Source organism: Vitis riparia, chromosome 14 (genome assembly GCF_004353265.1).
Source record: "Vitis riparia cultivar Riparia Gloire de Montpellier isolate 1030 chromosome 14, EGFV_Vit.rip_1.0, whole genome shotgun sequence".
NCBI classification, from domain to species: Eukaryota; Viridiplantae; Streptophyta; class Magnoliopsida; order Vitales; family Vitaceae; genus Vitis; species Vitis riparia.
In genome coordinates, this window is record NC_048444.1 from 29,833,111 (window position 1) to 29,852,616 (window position 19,506).

A 19,506-nucleotide genomic window follows, 5' to 3' on the forward strand; every position below is an offset into this window, starting at 1 on the left:
GTTCGTCATCGAGTGAAAGTGCATAAGCAGAAATACGGGGTCCACAAATGTTAAAAATTGTCTTAGCCTAAAAATCATATATGCAAAACTTCTCTACCATTATCTTTTATTACAATTGAAAATCGAATAAAAAAAATGTGCAAATTATTTATTTTAATCATTTATAAATTTTATATTCGTATTTTTAATAAACATAAATAAAAAAACAAAGTGTTAAACCTTAGAATCTAATAAATATAAAAATAGATTACAAAGGTTTTTTGAAGATAAATTTAAAAATGGAAGAAAAAATTATCATTTGAATTATTTTTTTTTATTTATCAATTTATTTGTAAAGATTTAAAAATAAAAAGAAAAATAAAAATATTTTAATCGATTTTTAAGATAAAATTTAAAATTAATTGAAACATAATTTATTTTTTAATCTTATTTAAATTATTATGAAAAAAAATATCTATTGTTATAACAAATTCCACTTTTTATTGCTTAATTCTTGTAAATGTATAACTTAAAACTACGTAAATATTTTTAGAAAGAATCGATGTGATGTATTTTTTTTAATAGAAAATATGCTACATATTACCTCCTTGTTAAAAGGATAAAAAATCTTTTATGGAGGCTATCTTGATTCTTATTTTAACATCTTTTTAATTAGTTAGATTTTTTTGTAACGTGGATGGACATGTTTAATTTTCCTTAAAATGTGAGGATACAAAATTAATTTTCAAATTTATGGTTTTGGAAGGTGCCAATTTTACCATTTATAATTAAGACTGAAAATCTTTCAAGTATAAAAATAAATATTATTTTATATTAAGTTGAACAAGGATTGGAAAATATATTTTTTTTTAATCTTGAATTTTCTCTTAAACTTTAATTTACATTAATCAATTTTGAAAACGAAAATTTAATTTTTTTTAATTTTAAAAACAAGAAATTGATTTCTTTTTCTATGTTTTTATTAGTTTTTTTCCCCCAAGAAATGGTTTTCAAATTATGAATAGAACAATTAAATTTTAAGATAAAGATTTTTTTTTAGATTTTAAAGTTTACTTAATAAAACTAATTTAAAAATTAAAACAAAATAAATAATTTTTTCATTTAAAAAATAATTTAATACGAAAAGGAAATCATAACATCTTGTTTTTGGCTAAAATCTTCTTTAAGAGAAACGACGTCTTTATGCAGTTTTTTTTTTTTTTAATTCTAAAATTGTAATGGTTCCCTTTGTTTCTTTATCTACTTAAATCATTTGTCTTAAAAGATGATTTCAGGTCTTGAAAAGTCCTTTTGTAGACCCCTTAAGGGACCAAAGGCCTTTTTTTTGCACTGGAAGAACGGGGAGTGAGCTGCATCTTCATTTGGAGGAGTGGGGGACGGTTTCAGAAGAGTGAAGCTGCACGGGACACGTCACTAACTCACCATGGTGGTGGTTGATGAGAGAGACATCTCTGAGCAAGAGATGGGGGGATGGAACGGGAGCAGTTGGGCAAAAGGCGGTGAGAAGAAAGGTTGGCAGAGGAGGTCTGGTTTGTTTTTTCAGGGTGGGGGATATTCAGACGAAGGGAACGGGAGAGAGGAAGGTTAGCACTCTGGACTTTCAGGTAAGGTCCTCTGTTAATCCATGAAGATTATTTTGTGATTGGCTGTGGGCATCCAGGACCACAGATTTGTTTTAGTTGAATACGATTGCCTACATGTGCTTGCTCTGTTTTTTGTTTTCTCTAATTTTGTTAATCTTTCCCCTGTAAAAGGCTGGATCCCCATTTTGGTTTGATGTTTAATTATGGTATTGAGAGTTTCCAGTTCTCTCCACCCTTGCATGGTCATGCGTGGCCACATTGAACCCATACCATGCTCACCACCTCCGCTATCCTAGTTCCCATCCAACCCATTGCTCCATACCCACCGAATCCATCCCTCATACCCATATAATTTGCTACTTAGCCTCCATATCTTCCATACATACCACATGCATGAATATAACCATCCCATTTCACCACCTCATACTAAACCCGTAAACCCATTTTCTCTCTTTAAACCTTCTCTTACCCTTTAATCATTTTCTCACCACCCTTCATTATCTATTCCGCCAGCGGCATCCACCACTCTTCATGCATATCCTTCAAACCCCTACCCACTCACCATCTACATACATATAGCATACCATGCATGACCATCTCCATCTCCAACTCCACCTCTCTCTCCTCCTATCTCACCCTCCACCATGGATGCTCACGACGCTGGTTCCGCTGGTGGTGCCGTCAAATTTGCTTCCTTCCACTGCATAAAGCTTTTCTATGTTCCCAAACTCACATATTCGGATCGTGGAGAGTCAAAACATAGCTTCTTATTTTGTTTATCTCTAAAGAAACTATAATGTTGTGTCTGGTTGCTGAGAAAGCAGGGAACAATGAAAAAAAAATATAAAACCCACATGCTTGAAAAAACAGAGAGATGGAATTTTCTTTCCCTTCAAGCAGTTTTCTAATAACAAAAACTTGCAGCCCAAGAAGGAAACATGAGGGTGATGATTTTCTGGGGGATTTTGGATTTCAGATCCAAAGAGTTAGTGTGGTCCGGTCCGTCTGAGTCAACTCAACCTCGTTCGGACTTTTGATTTTGGCCTATCCATTTGGCGGGGTAGCAACTCTCCAGCTGTTTGAGTTGAATAAATGACTAATCCCTTACTACACTTCATCCCTTAATACAAGCAGTTGTCCAAACTATTATTATTATTATTTAATTTAACTTTCCAAACTTCTATTTTCAAATAAGTTTCCGAAATTCCAAGTTTTTAAATTTAATTTTTCAAAACTCCAATTTTTAAGTTTAATTTTCCGAACTTTAATTATTTTTTAATTTATTTTTTATTTAAAAAAAAACTTCAATTCTAAAATAATTCTTTAAAATTTCGATTTTCAAATTTAAATTCCGTTTTTCACATTTATTTATTTTATTATTATTATTTTGGTTATTATTATTACTTTATTTATTTATCTATCTATCTAATTTTAAAACTTCTATTTTTAAATAATTCTTCAAATTTTCCAATCTCTAAATTCAATTTCAACTTCCAAAATTCCTATCTTCGTAATTATCTATTCGATCATTATTATTTTTATTATTCCATTTATTTATTTATTTATTCACTCATTTATCTATTTAAAATCTCATCACTAAATTACTCTTCAAAATTTCAATCGCACAAATTCCACTATTCACGTTCATTCGTTTAAACATTATTTTGTTGTTATTATTATTATTATTTCATATTTATTTATTTATTTCTTTTAAAAATTCTAATAATTAAATTTCAATTCTTCAAAAATCTGACTTTCGAATTTAATTTTAAATCTAAAAAATTCCACTATTCACGTTCATTCGTTTAAATATTATTATTATTATTATTATTATTATTATTATTATTATTATTATTATTCCATATTCATTTATTTATTTCTTTTAAAAATTCCAATCATTAAAGTTCAATTCTTAAAAAATCTGACTTAAGAATTTAATTTTCAATCTCAAAGATTCCATTATTCATGTTCATTCATTTAAACGGTATTTTTGTTATTATTATTATTATTATTCCATATTTATTTATTTATTTCCTTTAAAAATTTCAATCATTAAAGTTCAATTTTTCAAAAATCCGACTTCCGAATTTAATTTTCAATATAAAAAATTTCACTATTCACGTTGATTCGTTTCAATATTATTTTCATTATTATTATTATTATTCCACTAATTTATTTTATAAATTCATTCAATTTTTCAAAATTCTATTTTCCAAATTTAATTTCCAATCTAAAAAATTCCATTATTCACATTCAGTTGTTTAATGATTATTTTTGTTATTATCATTATCCGTTCATTTATTTATTCACTTATTCATATATTTAAAATCTCATCTTTAAATAATTTTCAAATTTTCAATCTCTAAATTCAATCTCCAATCTCTAAAATTTTACTTTTCGCTTATCCAATCTTTATTATTTTCGTCATTCTATTCACTTATTCACTTATCCATTTATTCAAAATCCCCTCTCTAAATAATTCTTCAAATTTCCAGTCTCTAAATTCAATTTCCAATTTCCAAAATTCTCATATTCGTAATTATTTATTTTATCATTATTATTTTCGTTATTCTATTCATTTATTTATTCACTTGTTTATTTATTTAAAATTTCATCCCTAAATAATTTTTTAAATTTCCAATCTCTAAATTCAATTTCCAATTTCCAAAATTCTCATCTTCGTAATTATTTATCCTATCATTATTATTTTCGTTATTTCATTCATTTATTTATTCACTTGTTCATTTATTTAAAATTTCATCCCTAAATAATTTTTAAAATTTTTCAATTTCCGAAATCCTAACTTCCACAATTATTTATCCAATCATTATTATTTTGTCATCATTATTATTCTATTAATTTATTTATCCACTTATTCATTTATTTAAAATTCCGTCTTTAAATAATTCTTCAAAATTCCAAAATTTCAAATTTAGTTATCTGAAATTTCAATTTTCCAATTTTCGAACTCAATTTTCAATTTTCAATATTCCAATTCTCGCATTTATTCCGTTACTTATTATTATTATTATCTTTTTATTCATTTATTTCTAAAAATTAATGCAAATGATTTCCAAGATTTTCAATTTTTAAAATCCCGAACTCTCAAATAATTTTCAAAATTCCAATCTCTTTCAAATTTAATTTCTAAAATTCTCATTCTTATATTTAATTTCTAAAAACCCGATTTTCAAATAATCTCTAAAACTCCAATTTTCAAATAATCTCTACGACTTCAATTTTCCAATAAATTTCAAAAATCCAGTTTTCCCTCGAATCGTTTTAATTTATGTTTGGTGATTCATGTGATATGTTTTGTGCTCTTTATTATACACTTACCCCATTTTTATGATAGCACATTGCTCGTTTGTGGCTCAGGTACGCATCCACTCCCATTCTGGTTATTCTTTATGTATGTTTTGATTCCCATATGTGCATGATTGATTTGAGTATCCATTGATTTTCTTATTGATTGTCATGCCAGCTTCATTTTATTAGTAGATACCCGACTTTAGGGACTTAGAGGGGTGCTACGGTGTCTTCATCGTACATTCCCGATAAGTAACTTGACCTCCGAAATAAAATTATTTTCAAATAAAAATCGAGTTTGCCATCGAATGGAAAATGCATGAGCCGAAATACGGGGTCCATACCCTTTTTTAAAATAATTTTTTTTTTTAATTTTGAAAATTGTTTAATAAAACATGATTTTTTTTCCCTACTTAGCATTGACATAAAGCGCCTATATCATAAGATAATTTTTTAACCGTCATTTTTTTGAATTTTTTTTTTTCAAAAAACTAATTTTCTATAAGACGTAAAATTCAATTTTGTGCATAACAAATGGTCCTTCACCACCAAAAAATAATTAAGGAATCAAAAATAAAAATAGAAACGGGCAAATTACATAGACAGGCGAGAAAAACGGTGAAAGATATTTATATAGGGTTAGGGCAGGGGCTGAATGGAACTTTGGGAGATATTTGCACAAAAAGGATCTGCTGTGGTTCCGACACTTGGGAACGAGGTGGAGGTTTGCAGCGCCATACATTTCGAAGGGGTGGCCTTATCTGAGTTCCACCCTATCCCTCCTCTCTCTCTGTAGCCCACGCCGCCTCTCTTCTTCTCTCCCTCTCTTCCTCTCCTAAGTTGGTTAGTGTCTGCGAGTGGCTGAGAACTTTGAACTTACTACCGGGCAACTACAGAATCCCTTCCGCAATCCATCGGCAGAAAAGGCGGAAGAGGGTTTGGGTCACTACCAACCTTTACTTCTATTCGGTTCTAGCACCTGGGGCTGGACTTTACACAGCCTGGTATCAATGGCTTCTTCTATTATAGGCGTTTCTTCTGTTTACCAGACGACGGCTCTTGAGCTTTCTAGAAGGACATCTGCACATTCCCTTTCTCTGCTATTCTCCGATAAGACTCACTTAGGCGTTTTCAAAGCTCCAAACACCAGGGTTCTCTCAGATGCTTCTCTAAGGAGAAGTTTCAAGCAGGGCATTTCCTTCGTTCCCTCTGCCATTGCTACTCCTAATTCGGTGCTGAGTGAAGAGGCCTTCAAAGGTCTCGGTGGTTTCTCTAAAGACCCTTTGGATGTCACTGACACAGATGACGACTACGACCCTGAAATTGAGGCCTCTGCTGCCGCCCAAGAAGACGAACTCGCTCTTGCCCAATTGGGTTTGCCTCCGCGCCTCGTCGAATCCCTCGAACAACGAGGAATTACACATCTCTTCCCCATTCAGGTGTGTATACATGCATTTTCTGCTTTGTTTTATTGCAATTAAATGTTGTTTGAATTATTAATCTCAGTGTTTCGTATTCAAACTGGACTCATATTTGCCTTCAATAGGACGATAGTTTATTTTTGGGGTTTTCTTTCTCTTTCTCTGAATTGTTTTTTGTTTTCTGAGATAAACTTGCTTTTCTTCTTGCTTTTCCTTTAAAATTCTAGAGAGCTGTGTTAGTGCCTGCTCTAGAAGGTCGAGATCTCATTGCCCGGGCAAAGACTGGGACAGGGAAGACATTGGCCTTTGGAATCCCAATTATTAAACGCCTCAGTGAAGATGATGAAAAAAGAACATCTCAGAGGTACTCCTTGTGACGTGTACACATAAAATCTCCGCTATGTTAACTGGTTTGAGGTTTCATTTCTTTGTTTGTGTGTTTGAAGGCGGTCTGGACGGCTTCCTAGAGTTTTGGTCCTAGCACCTACCAGGGAGTTAGCAAAGCAAGTGGAGAAGGAAATTAAAGAGTCTGCACCTTATTTGAGCACAGTTTGTGTCTATGGAGGAGTTTCTTATATCACACAGCAAAATGCACTTTCCCGTGGAGTTGACGTTGTGGTTGGCACTCCAGGTAGAATCATTGACCTGATCAATGGCAACAGCCTCAAATTGGGAGAAGTTCAGAATTTGGTCCTTGATGAAGCTGATCAAATGCTTGCCGTTGGATTTGAGGAAGATGTTGAAGTTATTTTAGAAAAACTCCCATCTGAGCGCCAAAGTATGCTTTTCTCTGCAACCATGCCTGCTTGGGTGAAGAAACTTGCAAGGAAATATTTGGACAATCCTTTGACAATTGATTTGGTAATACTTTGTTCCTTATTTTCCAAACTTCCCTATTTCTCAACACGGCAGGATTGAATATGGTGTAGATTTATGTATTTTAGTCAACTTTTTAGATTTGCTATAAGGCACAATTTATAGATGGACTTCTTCAAAGCTATTCATATATGCATGTATGTATGGTTATTAACCTATTTTTATTGTTAGTCTCTGGATGATATAGTTCTTAGTATGTTCCTCTAATACAAAGCTTCTTTTTTTAACAGTGTCAAAGTTATTTATCAATAATTATGTTCTTGAAAAAAAATATTAGATAAAAGTTCATACTAAAGGTGGTAAGGAAATGGATCTATCACTGAATTGAAGTGCGACATGCCAACTATATGGTCCAAGCAACACGGTTTTCACTTCCCATTTATTTTTTGCCAATAGCTATATCTTCAGTGTTTAGTATTCTACTTAACCTTCCCAAGTATAATTCAGGGGATTTTTTTTTTCCTGGTTTTTGATAGGGAAATTTTTGTCCCCATTGGGGCTTGAACTTGGAACCTCCCAAAAACCCTCCCCAAACCCTTGACCATGTAAGCTAGGCCTCAGGGCTAACTATAATTCAAGGAAAATGTTTTGTGAACTTGCCTATCCTTCTAACTAATTGAATTTGAGCATTGAAAATGTGGCTCATGGCGTCTCTTGAATGTTTATCCTAACATCCATTTCTTTAATTTGCAATGACGACATTGTGGTGTGCTGCTGTTCTGTTTTTTGTTCCTTTTCACTTGTGATGCCTATACTGGAGGAACCCATAACAACTACTTTTTCTGTTCTTTTTGTTTGGTTGTGACAGTCAATGACAAATCATTTTGCAATTTCAGTACAAAATTTAACCTGCAAGAGTTTTGCTGCAAAACATTTTTGTGAATATTTCATTAGAGGCCCTAGGAGTTCTTCAAGGTATTTTCTCAGGCAGCTTTTTTTTTTAACTTGACTTGTTTCCTTTTTCTCAGAGGACAGCTTAAAAGCTGCAGCTCTACCTGTTTGTGTAATCTTATGTGTGCTCCTGGACTTTAAGCAAATGAAATATTGTCATTTTTTGCAAGTGTAGAAATACAGTGAAATACATCTAACATTATCTGGTAGGTGGGTAAAGCTTTTAAATTCTGAAGATACCCATGAAAGTTCTGGACTCATTTCAAAACCTCTTCTATCACATTTTGAATTGAAACTTGATTATCAAGAGCGTAGATAGTACTCAAGCAGAAAGTTCAAGATTTTCTCTATAATACAAATGCTTATTCAGCTAGTCAATATGATGATTGGATCATTATTTGGTTCTTTTTCTGTGTTAATTGGTAATCATCCCCAGCCTGGAATATGGCCTTATGCTGATTGGTCCTCCTAATTGATTGTTTGGTGTGAAGCTGGAAGACAGATAGTAGTGCTACCATATCATGTGAGGCATGAGTATGTAGCATAAAATTGGAATTTTGTTGAGAAAATATTAAACATTATTTTGTTCATAGAAATTTGACTCTATGTTCTTAGCTGGACTGTTGGAGCTATGTGAAACTTTGTGGTTGATTTTGAATGGGGAAGTTGCAGACGAATGTAGTATTTTATGTGATTTATACTTCCTAAACTCAGTGAATGAAACCCTTTTACTTGGCTTGGTACAATAAAACTCTCAAATTGACTTTTTATCCATTAATGTCAAGCCTTATGATCACTATTTCAGCATGGGTAACTCCTCATTTCTTCTGATACATAAAAAATGGATACTGCAAGGGGCTAAGGGTGATGACTAGTGCTTTAGGTTCCTTGTTGCATATTAAGTAGGGTATATTAACATTTTACTTAACATACACTGTCCTGTTACCTCTGCTTTCTAGTGATTTTCATCATCTTTTCATTTATTTTGCAAAGATATGAAGGTTTCTAGTTGATATTGACTTGAGATTCTCTGCATGTATGTCAATATCTTTTCCTGTGTCAATTTAATATGAGAACAAATGTTGAATACTGTTTCTTTTTCCTTTTCTTTTTTTTCTGCTTTTCCCTTAGGTGGGTGACCATGATGAAAAGTTGGCGGAAGGCATCAAGCTCTATGCAATACCAACAACTGCAACTTCTAAGCGGACCATTCTTAGTGATCTTATAACGGTATGGTGTGGATTTCTTCTTAATGGTATTGTTTTCTTTCATGTTATGCAATATAGTAAGCAATTCTGATTTTGATATGTTATTAATCTCAACCTGCTCAATATATTCTAGAATCAACGTTAATTTATATCATGTCTTCTTCATAATATGCAGTTGATTATTCCTTGGAAATGGCCTGTCAATATGGATAGGAGAAGCATCTCACATAATCTGTAGGTTTTTTAGAAAAGCAATAGTGAGTGTCATTTGGTAGTACTTCTTCCCCTCCATTTCTGGAATTGATAGGAGGTATTGCACAAACAAAAGTAACATATACATATTACAGTTTTTCCCAATGTCTGAAAGACATAAATTTTCCATGTTATCGTTCTTGTTACTGATTGTAAATAATTGTGCTTATCTTGAAGAGCACATGTGGTATATTTGGTAGAAAAATATAGTGAAAGATCGTGGAGGATTCCAATATGGACATAAGGTATTCTTCACTTGAAAGTATAATCCACCTTAATTGTGGATGATGGCTTCATTGCATAAATGGTAAAAGGGTTTCTCTGGGATGCTTGTTCTCACCCAATATATTGGATGGGGCACTGCTAATTGAGCCATTGTGAGATTTAGTTTTCATTATAGAATTGTACTCTATTGTGATCAGGTCTATGCAAAGGGTGGGAAGACCATTGTTTTCACACAGACAAAGCGAGATGCTGATGAAGTCTCAATGGCACTAACAAATAGCATTGCTTCGGAGGCACTACATGGTGATATATCTCAGCATCAAAGGGAGAGAACGTTAAATGGTTTCCGTCAAGGAAAATTCACTGTGCTTGTTGCTACTGATGTTGCGGCGCGTGGGCTTGATATTCCTAATGTTGATTTAGTAAGTAGATGATATTTCTTTTATGATCACTCATCATTTATTAACTTTTTAAGATGTAATGTAGCTTAATATCTTTTTAAAATTAATATAAATGTGGTGTTTGAGTTAATTTATTAATAATAATAAGAGCTAAGCTAATTATTTTTTCAACCAAAAAAATCAGTTGAAAATATCGGGGATTAATTATGACATTTAATTTTTACTCAATCTGATGAACCTCTGTATCACAGCAACAGTGGGGCTAACCATTTTTTCAACAAAAAGGCAAAATCAGTTGAAAAAATCAGGGAGCTAAGCTAACCGTTTTTTCAACAAAAAAAATCAGTTGAAATAATCAGGGTTTAGTTATGAAATTTCATTATTACTTAATCTGATGAACAGAAAATATCAGGGTTAACTATTTTTTCAAAAAAATAAAAAAATAAAAAAATCAGGGTTTAGTTATGACGTTTACTTATTACTTAATCTGATGAACCTCTGTATCATAGCAACAGTGGGAAGAAAAATGCAGTTTCAGAAGAAATGCACCCTAACTTTAGGAGCATTTCTTTGGATGCTTTACCTTTAGTAAATTGTGGAGCTAATTTATACTGAATGTCCTGTCTGGACTTGTTATTCTGATGTTTGACAGCAATTAAGTTAACTTGCATGGTTTTCTAGACCTGATTCCGGTTGCGTTTCGTGTAGTGTTTTAAACTTGATAACTTGGGGGCCTTTTTGCATTAAACATTTAGTCAAAATTATGTTTTCAACATATTCAGAAGTATGTGGACCTCTTTTTTCTCCAGATTATCCACTATGAATTGCCCAATGATCCAGAGACTTTTGTGCATCGCTCTGGTCGTACTGGACGTGCAGGAAAAGAGGGCACTGCCATTCTGATGTTTACTAGTAGCCAGCGGAGAACAGTCAAATCCCTTGAACGTGATGTGGGATGCAAGTTTGAGTTTATTAGCCCCCCAGCTATTGAAGAGATTTTGGAGTCATCAGCTGAACAAGTTGTTGCTACTCTTAATGGAGTTCATCCCAAGTCTGTGGAGTTCTTTACCCCAACTGCACAGAAACTGATTGAAGAAAAAGGAACAGGTGCTCTTGCAGCTGCGCTGGCACACCTGAGTGGTTTCTCGCAGCCTCCTTCATTCCGGTCTCTTATTAGCCATGAACAGGTAAAAAGTAGGCATCGAGCTTGAATTTTTAAGTCTTAGAAATGCTTGAATTTCCTTAAAGGTAACTCTTTTAAGCTCTTCAACTGTAAATTAAACATGAAAAGCTAGAAATATAATATCATATTGGTTACTAATCTTAAATCCATATAGTTTTGAGTCTTGGGAAGTAAATAGTTAAAATGTGCTTTGCATGGTGCATTTGTTGTGCCAAGAATGGCTTAAGATTTTGGTTCTAGATCCTGTCACTTTTTTAGTGCAATAGTTGATAGGGAGTGGGGTGTGTGGGGCTCAGTCATCAGGGGTTTGTCTTTGTTGTAATGTGGTTAGGTTATGGGGGCTTTGGAGCCCACGAATTCTGTTTTGTGCATGTTGTATATCTGCAGCTGTCTTTTTTACTTCTCAGTATGTTTGTGTATTTTCAATTGCAGAAATCTTTGTTTCTTTCTTCTTGTTTGGGCATGCCTAATATGCCAATTTGGCTACTTTGTATCTCTTTTCTCATTAACTTCCTATTTTTAGAGTATCTATTTTTATCCCTTCTGCAGTTATTTGATTATTCGATTTGGATTGGACATTTTTGTTGCAGGGATGGGTGACATTACAATTGACACGTGATTCTGGTTATTCTAGAGGGTTCCTTTCTGCTAGATCTGTCACTGGATTTCTTTCTGATGTTTATCCTACAGCTGCTGATGAATTAGGAAAAATATACTTAGTTGCTGATGAAAGGGTGCGTATTTGCAACAACATTTTGTTGATTTATATTCCTACATGTCTCCATCAGTTTTGCTGTAAACAAGTCATTGACTTTAATGAGATCAGGTTCAAGGAGCAGTCTTTGATCTTCCAGAGGAGATTGCAAAAGAGCTGCTGAATAAGCAAATGCCACCTGGGAACACTATTTCCAAGATTACAAAGGTTGGTTTAAGATGTTGGTCATGTTTCTCGTCATAGCCTCCTCTGTCTGGACTCTGAAGACTTATTCAAGTTGTCCATGATTTGATTTATGTAAACTGCTGTTGATTTTTATTTGAGATAGGTTCCCTGTGTTAAATTGCTTTTGAGTAACTGAAATGCTATGTTTTGGCAGTTGCCTGCTTTGCAAGATGATGGGCCTGCAGGTGACTACTATGGCAGATTTTCCAATAGGGATCGGAGTTCTCGAGGTGGTTCTAGAGAACGGAGAGGTTCTAGGATATCACGTGGTCGGGGCAGCAGCTGGGGCTCTGATGACGATGGTGGTGATGATTTGAATAGGCGTGGTGGCCGGAGTTTCAGATCCAATAATAATTGGTCTCGAAACTTAAGAACCAGTGAGGATGATTGGCTAATTGGTGGTAGGCGATCAAACCGGTCATCATCATCTTTTGGAAGTAGGGAGAGGTAATTCTTTCATGCTATACCTTTTCATAAGCATTTTTGGTGAGTTTTTCCCCCTCCTTTTATGCATTAAGGTTACGTTTGATAGACGGAATAGGATAGAATAAAATATGTATATCGTAGGATATCATATGCAATTGGATCTTAAATTTAATTGATATGATATCTTAAAGTAACATATCTAATGAGATATGTAATGTTATACTTAGTTTAGTTTGTAAAATGAATAAAAAAATAAAATGAAATATATATTATTTTTCACTGCTTAAAATAAAAATTATATTACATTCCAATATTTTTTATTTAAAAAAATATAAAATTCTTCTTACTTTTAAACCATATTCATGATTTTAGTTCTTTTTACCAGCAAATTTAATTTTATAATATAAATTTTTTATCTAATATCAATTATGTCTTGAAGATGTTAATTATCTAAGGTTATTGCCATCTAACCACCGGCAATGATATAATTGAACTCATAGTCTAACATGAGATGTTACCTATAAAAAAAAGTAGTCTAACATGAGATGTTATTATGACAGAAGCTTTGGAGGTTCATGCTTCACCTGCGGGAGGTCTGGCCACAGAGCATCAGAGTGTCCAAACAAGCGGGACTATTAGTTGTGATGTCAACAGGATCAGGTTTTTTTCAATTGTGAGCAGGCCAGAGGCTAGTGCTGCTCCTGCTGGGCGTTAACCTATACCATTTTGTGTCTAGTCACGGGCCTGCTTAATAGGTTATTGAAATGCTCCTGTTAAGAGCTACGACAGAAAGCAACTTCAAATGACTTTTATCTATCACCATATGCGATATGTTGCTTGAGATGTTAAATTCTTTTGCTTTTATGGCAAACTTGTTTTACCTCTTTTGTTAGAACTCAAGTTGGCAATGGTAACCTTATTTTAGCAATAGCGGAAGTTTTGCATTTGCCATTTGCACAGTATTTCGTTTTCTAATCTTTGAAATTTTGAGTGTTGTTTCAACAGCTTGAACGGATAACAATGTAACAGGAAGCTGGTGAAAATTATAAGAAAATATGAGAAAAGCAATTGCGGTAATTCAGGACCAATGTATTAAGGTTCATATTTGGTTCCGTTCAAAGAAACATTAACAAACGGAAGAGTCTCTTGTGATTGGAATTCAGGTTCTTTATGTCATCAACTCAAAGATTTAGGCCAAGTTGGGAGGGTGTAAACATTACCACTTACAACCACTGCAAGAGAATGCTCCAATGCAAATTTCATTTTCATTTGACCACCAGCAATATCCGGTGGTTGAACTCTGTGTGCGCTTTGTTACCGTACCTATCCCTTGGGCTAACCTTTGAGGAACGTTGAGGGAGCCAAGAGGTAGATTATTATTCTCATGATAGTAATTATGTTGTGTGGATGTTTCATATTAGGTGGAATCTATCAATTAAACAAAATACCAAGATGCAGGCTGCATCAGAGAGAATATTAGAAAATATAACAAAGAAACGGGCATGGAGGACCACACAACACAGCTTAACCGACCACAGCCCATGAGTCGAATACAAATTTGGACTACAAAATCAGTCTGTTTGCCAAACACTTACCATACCCATGAGTCAAAAAACAAATTTGGACTACAAAATCAGTCTACTTGCCAAACAGAATGTCCATGATGCTTCTGAACACTTGGCCCCTTCTGTTCTTCAGAATCTCCCTGACAGCCTTCTCATCGGGTGTGAATCCCTTGGCCTTCATCTGCTCCAGAAACTCTCTCCCCTCCTCCACCTTTTGCTCTTTGGCGAACCCCTCGAACAGTGCCGTGTAGGTCCCAGCATTAGGGCGCATTCCCTTGCCCATCATCTCAAGGACATACTTCTTGGCCTCCCCCAGTTTGGCGTCCCCAGCAAGTCCCTTGATAAGAACGCTGTAGGTGTAGGCATTGGGCATGACACCGGAGGTCAGCATTCGCATGTACACCTTCACAGCCTCCTTGCTCTGTCCGGCATTGGCATAGGCCTCAATGACGGCGGTGTGCGCCACCACGTCGGGCATGTGGCCGTGGTCCTTAATCTGAGCGAACAGCTCCATGGCTTCATGGGTGAGCCCATCCTTGGACAATGCGTCGAACATCTTGACGGCGTTGGGAACCAACCCCTCAGTCCTCATTTTGTGGAATATATCTTGTAGGTCTTTGGGGTCTTTGGGCTCCTCTATCGCGGGTTTCTTGCTGAACGGATCGTATGGAGGTGGTAGTTTGCTCTTGTCTATTTCGTGCTTGGTCTTCTTTATCATCGTCTCCGAGTCCGAGTCCGAGTCGGAGTCGGAGGGAGAGAAGTTGATTTTAGTGCTGCTCCTGTCGGTGGAGTTGACACCAGTGTTAAATAACCTTCCCCAGCCTCTGTTCCTTAATATTACCCTCGGATTAGACATTCTCTGGTTTCCACAACCTGAATAACTAGTGTTTATCAATGGTATCGATGATGAGAACCTAGAAAACGCCTGAAAATGCATGCGGAAGAAATAGCAGCAAGGAGCGTTAGAGAGAACACAGGATCGACTTATCGCTCTCCCTGCCATAGCTATATTCTACTTCACTGCAAAACTCGTGAGAAAAAGACGATAGGCGATTCTTGTGTCTCTCAAGGCGACTGGCTATTCCTGTGTCTTTCGCGTTTTTTTTTTTAGCTTGCATGGCTAATTAAAAAAATATATATTAAAAAGGTCTCCCGAAAACTATGGAGGAAATAATGGTAGATATATATAAAAAAATTGAAATTCATATTAAAATAAACATCCTTTACATTTTCATATAAGCCAAATATCAAAAAGAAAATTTTGAATTTATATTAAAGGTGCTCCATAATTTCATAAAATTAAAATTTTATTAAAGATGCTTCTTAAAGGGATATATTCCACGATTGACATTAAAAAAAATTGAATTTATACTAAAAATGTCTATTTAAAAAACATATTTCATAATTTTCATATTAACCACATATTAAAAATTAAATAAATTTGTGTTAAAGGTATCTTGTAAGAAGACACATTTCATAATTTCACAAAATTGAATTTATACTAAGGATAATATCTCTTCAAGTGACACATTTTTAGAATTCTTATATCAGTTACACATTAAAAATAAATGGAATTTATATCATGTTGGATTCTAACCTACCTTATTCGGCAATTCTTTTTTAAAACAATTCTAAAAAGGATTTTTTGAAATTTGTCATATAATATTTTGTAAAATAATGTCCATTTGAAAGGCTGAAATATTTTTAATATATATATATATTTTTTATATTTTAAAAATAACTTTTATATGTAATATTTTATTTTTTAATCATTATCTATATTTGTAAAATACTTAACCTTCACGTTGACACTTATTTGTATCACTTCCCTGGGCATTAAGGTTGACACTAATTTTCCCTTATCTTTTCTACTAACCCAACCATCGTCGGAGGCTCCACGGCCACAGAGGGCCTCGCAGTGCTCACTTTTAAGTTTCTTGTGATTGCAGGGTCTGAAAGAAGAACGCGAACTAGGAGCTGACAACAACCAAATATCAACAAATTCTTTCACTAGTTATGGTACTAGTTGTGTTTGATTAATTATAACTATGTTGGCATTCAACCATACTCGATGTTCTCGTTAAAAACTATGTGATTAAAGACCTTTTAGCTTGGAATGCAGTAAAACTTCCTTTAACATCATGCTCCAAAGAAAGGATGAGAATGAATTATTTGGTCAGAACTCCAAAGAGTAATAGTAAGAATGGTTAATATGAGCTGGGGACAGAACTCAGAAGAGAATACTTGGGCAATGCCATTGGGTTTTTATTCAAGTTAAGACACTTAGGCTGCAAAAGAAAGGATGAGAAAGGAAATCGAGCAAAAGAAAGCAAAAGAAAGAAGAAAATAAATAAATCCGGGAGTAGTTTGGCTGCAAGGCCGGCTGAGCGCTCTAAACAAAGTTCAATCGTGGTTTCTCAACAAGTGCCGTGCGCCAAAGAGGCCAAGTGTCTGCTTTGTAGAATCCGGCATTTGTAGATGCTCCAATATTCGTATATTTCTGGATTGTTGCGTAAGGTACCTTTGCCGGTCACAGATCCACTTGGTACTCGCTGCTTTTGTTTACATATAATTGAATTGAATTTCCTCCCAAGAAATTTCCTCTTTGCTCACCATCTCATCTGTAACCCTGCAGCCTGGATTGTCCTTCCATAATTTGTCATCCAACTGCAAGGAAGAACAGGAATGAAGGGCGGTGGTCAGAAGAGACTCCTTTGTCCAAAACCTAATGGTCACAAGGACAGAGATGAAGATCTTCTTCTATTCAGAGAGATTCATAAACGTGAAAAAGAAAGAATTGCGAGCCTCCTTCAACCCGTTTCTGATGAGTTTGAACCCAATTCTGGTAGGCATAACCATTCAGGCTTTTCAATTTGGTATCTATGTTTACCTAGTTTTTGTCTTACTCCACCCGAATCTTTGAACTACAGGAAATTATCCCCTCTATAGAATTGCATCTGCCAAGAAAGGATCTGGATATGAATTCCTTGCTGGAGGCAACAAAAATGACTATGATTGGTAATCGACACTTGTCTTGTGCAATGAAAATTTTCTACGTGAGTAATAAATTTTAGCCTTGAGTTTGAATTTGAGTTATGATACATGGTATACTTATGTGAAGGTTAAAAACGCCACCTGCAACTCCTCTATTTCCATCTCTAGAAATGGAAGCAAATGCCCCAGACCTGGTAGTGCATCGGGAGATACCAATTCTTCAACCTCTTTCCCGGGTATAATCGTTTTCTATTTCTTTGAATAATAGGCCTCTTTGTTGGCTACTTTAGCTTATGTTAGTGGACCAAAGGCTTTAGCTGATCACCAAAATTTCCTACCATAATAAGCATAGGATTAGTTCAGACATGTTATGTATTCGGACTTACGATCATTCATACTGATGAAACGCTATAAAATTAACAGTTTTCAAGCAATTCAGAGGCACCAAAGGAAGGCAATGGAAGATCATTATCTCCAAGTCCAAAGCCAAAGATTCCTCCAAGATCTACAACCCCAAGTGGGAGATCAAGCATTTCATTAGCTGAAACCAAAAACCCCAAAGGACCGCTAATTTTGAACCAAAAAGTGGGCATTGATCCCAGTAAAAGATCAAACCTGGGCACTATCACATCAAAACCCACAACCCAACAAGAAAGCGACGCCAATTTTATCACTACAAATCTTTTTAGAAACATGGGAACAGATTCAAAAATGAAACCTACAAGTAGAGGTGTCTCACCTCTAGTGAGAACAAAAATTCCAGCCCAGATTCCCGGATTTTCCAACGAAACACCTCCTAATCTGAAGACAGATCGGTCATCTTCTGCTTCGCGTGGTCGCTCTTGCAATCCAGTACTTTCCAGCCATCAAAAATCAGATTCCACCGCAAAACCAAGGAGGCAATCGTGTTCACCAAGTGTGGCTAGGAACCGGAAAGTGCAATATAAGCAAGAAAGTGAAGGAAATTTGACTACTCAGAAAGGAAGAACTCAAACAGCAAACGGAGCACAAGTTCTAGGGAGCCGGATGGTAGACAAGGTAATGAATGCTAGAAAATCAGGTGCTGAAGAAAGAGAAACAAAGCCAAATTTGCGAGGTTTGATCACTGAGAACCCTGCTTATGGGAGAACGACATCCAAGAGTTCATTGGATATGGCCCTCAAACACATGGTATGGATCTATTTTCTTATTCTTTAAATCTAAATGCTATGTTATATTAGATTTCGGAAATTCTTGCGAGGGTTTAGTTCCATTCCCAGAGAAGGTCCTGGCTCAATATCCTCAAATATTTTTTTTTTCTTTTGTTCAAATTTTGTCCACAGGTCTAACCAACCAACCCTCAAAAAAATAATAGACTTCCTCCATTTATAAATGAGGTTGTTTGGTCCTATGCCATCAATCATGGCAATCCCTCTTGTGTTCTTAGTTTTCCTATCTATTACAATGGAGTCTCCAAATGCTTCACCACCTTCTCCCAAAACATGAACAGCAAAAAAAGATAATTTTTTCAATTAAATAGCAGATAAGATAACAGGTCTTCTATATTCTAGTAATGAAGATCATCATAAGTCCAGTAATTTTGACTGTATATCATCACAAACCCAGTAGTTTGGTCCATTATGCTATCCTCCCCTTTTAGTTATTTTTGTACTTCGGCATTCATTCCTCTTACATTCTGCCAAAGCAGCACTCAAAAGTTTTCAATAATAACGTGCACAACTAATGGAAACTAGCATGAAGAATAGAAATTCCTATAATATTGAAAATACTTAATCCTCTGAATTGTCTAAATATTCTTCAAACCCAAACAGGGAAAAATCCATTAACTCGTATGATTGAAGAATTAAGGTTTTCTCATTTAGTACGTGGACTTGCTCGAGATGGTTTAAACTTATATTGGCTTTTATAGTTGTTGTACTTTGGGTGCATATCTACATTTTGAGTTGGTTAAAAGTATCCATTTTTTTAATGTTTTATGGAGGACAGGATATAAAACGAGAACAGAGTAATTCAAGAAACATTAGTCTTGGAAGAAGATTTAAAACCAGCGGCAGCACTTCACATTAAGAGCTTCTTGATTGGATAAGATTCCCACTCTAAAGCAAGAAGCGGAGAACTCCAAGTTTATAAGTTGATTAATGTGCTAGCCAGCATTGAAGGTTTGCCATCTTATGGATTATGGTGAAGTTAAAGTTTTGGAACCTGCAATATGGACCACTTGTTTTATCATTA

The 19,506-nt window shown here is 34.7% G+C and overlaps 3 protein-coding genes across 3 annotated transcripts; 2 read left to right on the forward strand and 1 right to left on the reverse strand.

The window, feature by feature from the left end:
• The first annotated feature begins 5,579 nt into the window (after window positions 1-5,579).
• Window positions 5,580-13,666, forward strand: LOC117929821 (DEAD-box ATP-dependent RNA helicase 3, chloroplastic). Its single transcript, XM_034850244.1, has 10 exons — window positions 5,580-6,331; window positions 6,541-6,677; window positions 6,760-7,174; window positions 9,212-9,310; window positions 9,963-10,187; window positions 10,976-11,353; window positions 11,940-12,083; window positions 12,176-12,271; window positions 12,444-12,736; window positions 13,276-13,666. Exons 1-10 carry the CDS (start codon window positions 5,903-5,905, stop codon window positions 13,352-13,354), a joined length of 2,295 nt encoding a protein of 764 aa, XP_034706135.1. The 5' UTR covers window positions 5,580-5,902; the 3' UTR covers window positions 13,355-13,666.
• Window positions 13,667-14,125: 459 nt separating this feature from the next.
• Window positions 14,126-15,392, reverse strand: LOC117929822 (pentatricopeptide repeat-containing protein At4g38150-like). The gene has a single exon (XM_034850245.1). It carries the CDS (start codon window positions 15,281-15,283, stop codon window positions 14,354-14,356), a length of 930 nt encoding a protein of 309 aa, XP_034706136.1. The 5' UTR covers window positions 15,284-15,392; the 3' UTR covers window positions 14,126-14,353.
• Window positions 15,393-16,764: 1,372 nt separating this feature from the next.
• Window positions 16,765-19,506, forward strand: LOC117930378. Its single transcript, XM_034851003.1, has 6 exons — window positions 16,765-16,825; window positions 16,916-17,125; window positions 17,211-17,298; window positions 17,402-17,510; window positions 17,698-18,444; window positions 19,261-19,506. The coding sequence occupies exons 2-6, from the start codon at window positions 16,966-16,968 to the stop codon at window positions 19,339-19,341; spliced, it is 1,185 nt and encodes a 394-aa protein (XP_034706894.1). The 5' UTR covers window positions 16,765-16,825; window positions 16,916-16,965; the 3' UTR covers window positions 19,342-19,506.

Coding starts and splice junctions, on each gene's coding strand:
- LOC117929821 (XM_034850244.1), top strand. CDS start 5,903: ATGGCTTCTTCTATTATAGGCGTTTCTTCTGTTTACCAGACGACGGCT. Junction 7,175..9,211: donor ATCCTTTGACAATTGATTTG/GTAATACTTTGT, acceptor CTTTTCCCTTAG/GTGGGTGACCATGATGAAAA. Junction 11,354..11,939: donor CTCTTATTAGCCATGAACAG/GTAAAAAGTAGG, acceptor TTTTTGTTGCAG/GGATGGGTGACATTACAATT.
- LOC117929822 (XM_034850245.1), bottom strand. CDS start 15,283: ATGGCAGGGAGAGCGATAAGTCGATCCTGTGTTCTCTCTAACGCTCCT.
- LOC117930378 (XM_034851003.1), top strand. CDS start 16,966: ATGAAGGGCGGTGGTCAGAAGAGACTCCTTTGTCCAAAACCTAATGGT. Junction 17,126..17,210: donor TGAGTTTGAACCCAATTCTG/GTAGGCATAACC, acceptor TTTGAACTACAG/GAAATTATCCCCTCTATAGA. Junction 18,445..19,260: donor ATATGGCCCTCAAACACATG/GTATGGATCTAT, acceptor TATGGAGGACAG/GATATAAAACGAGAACAGAG.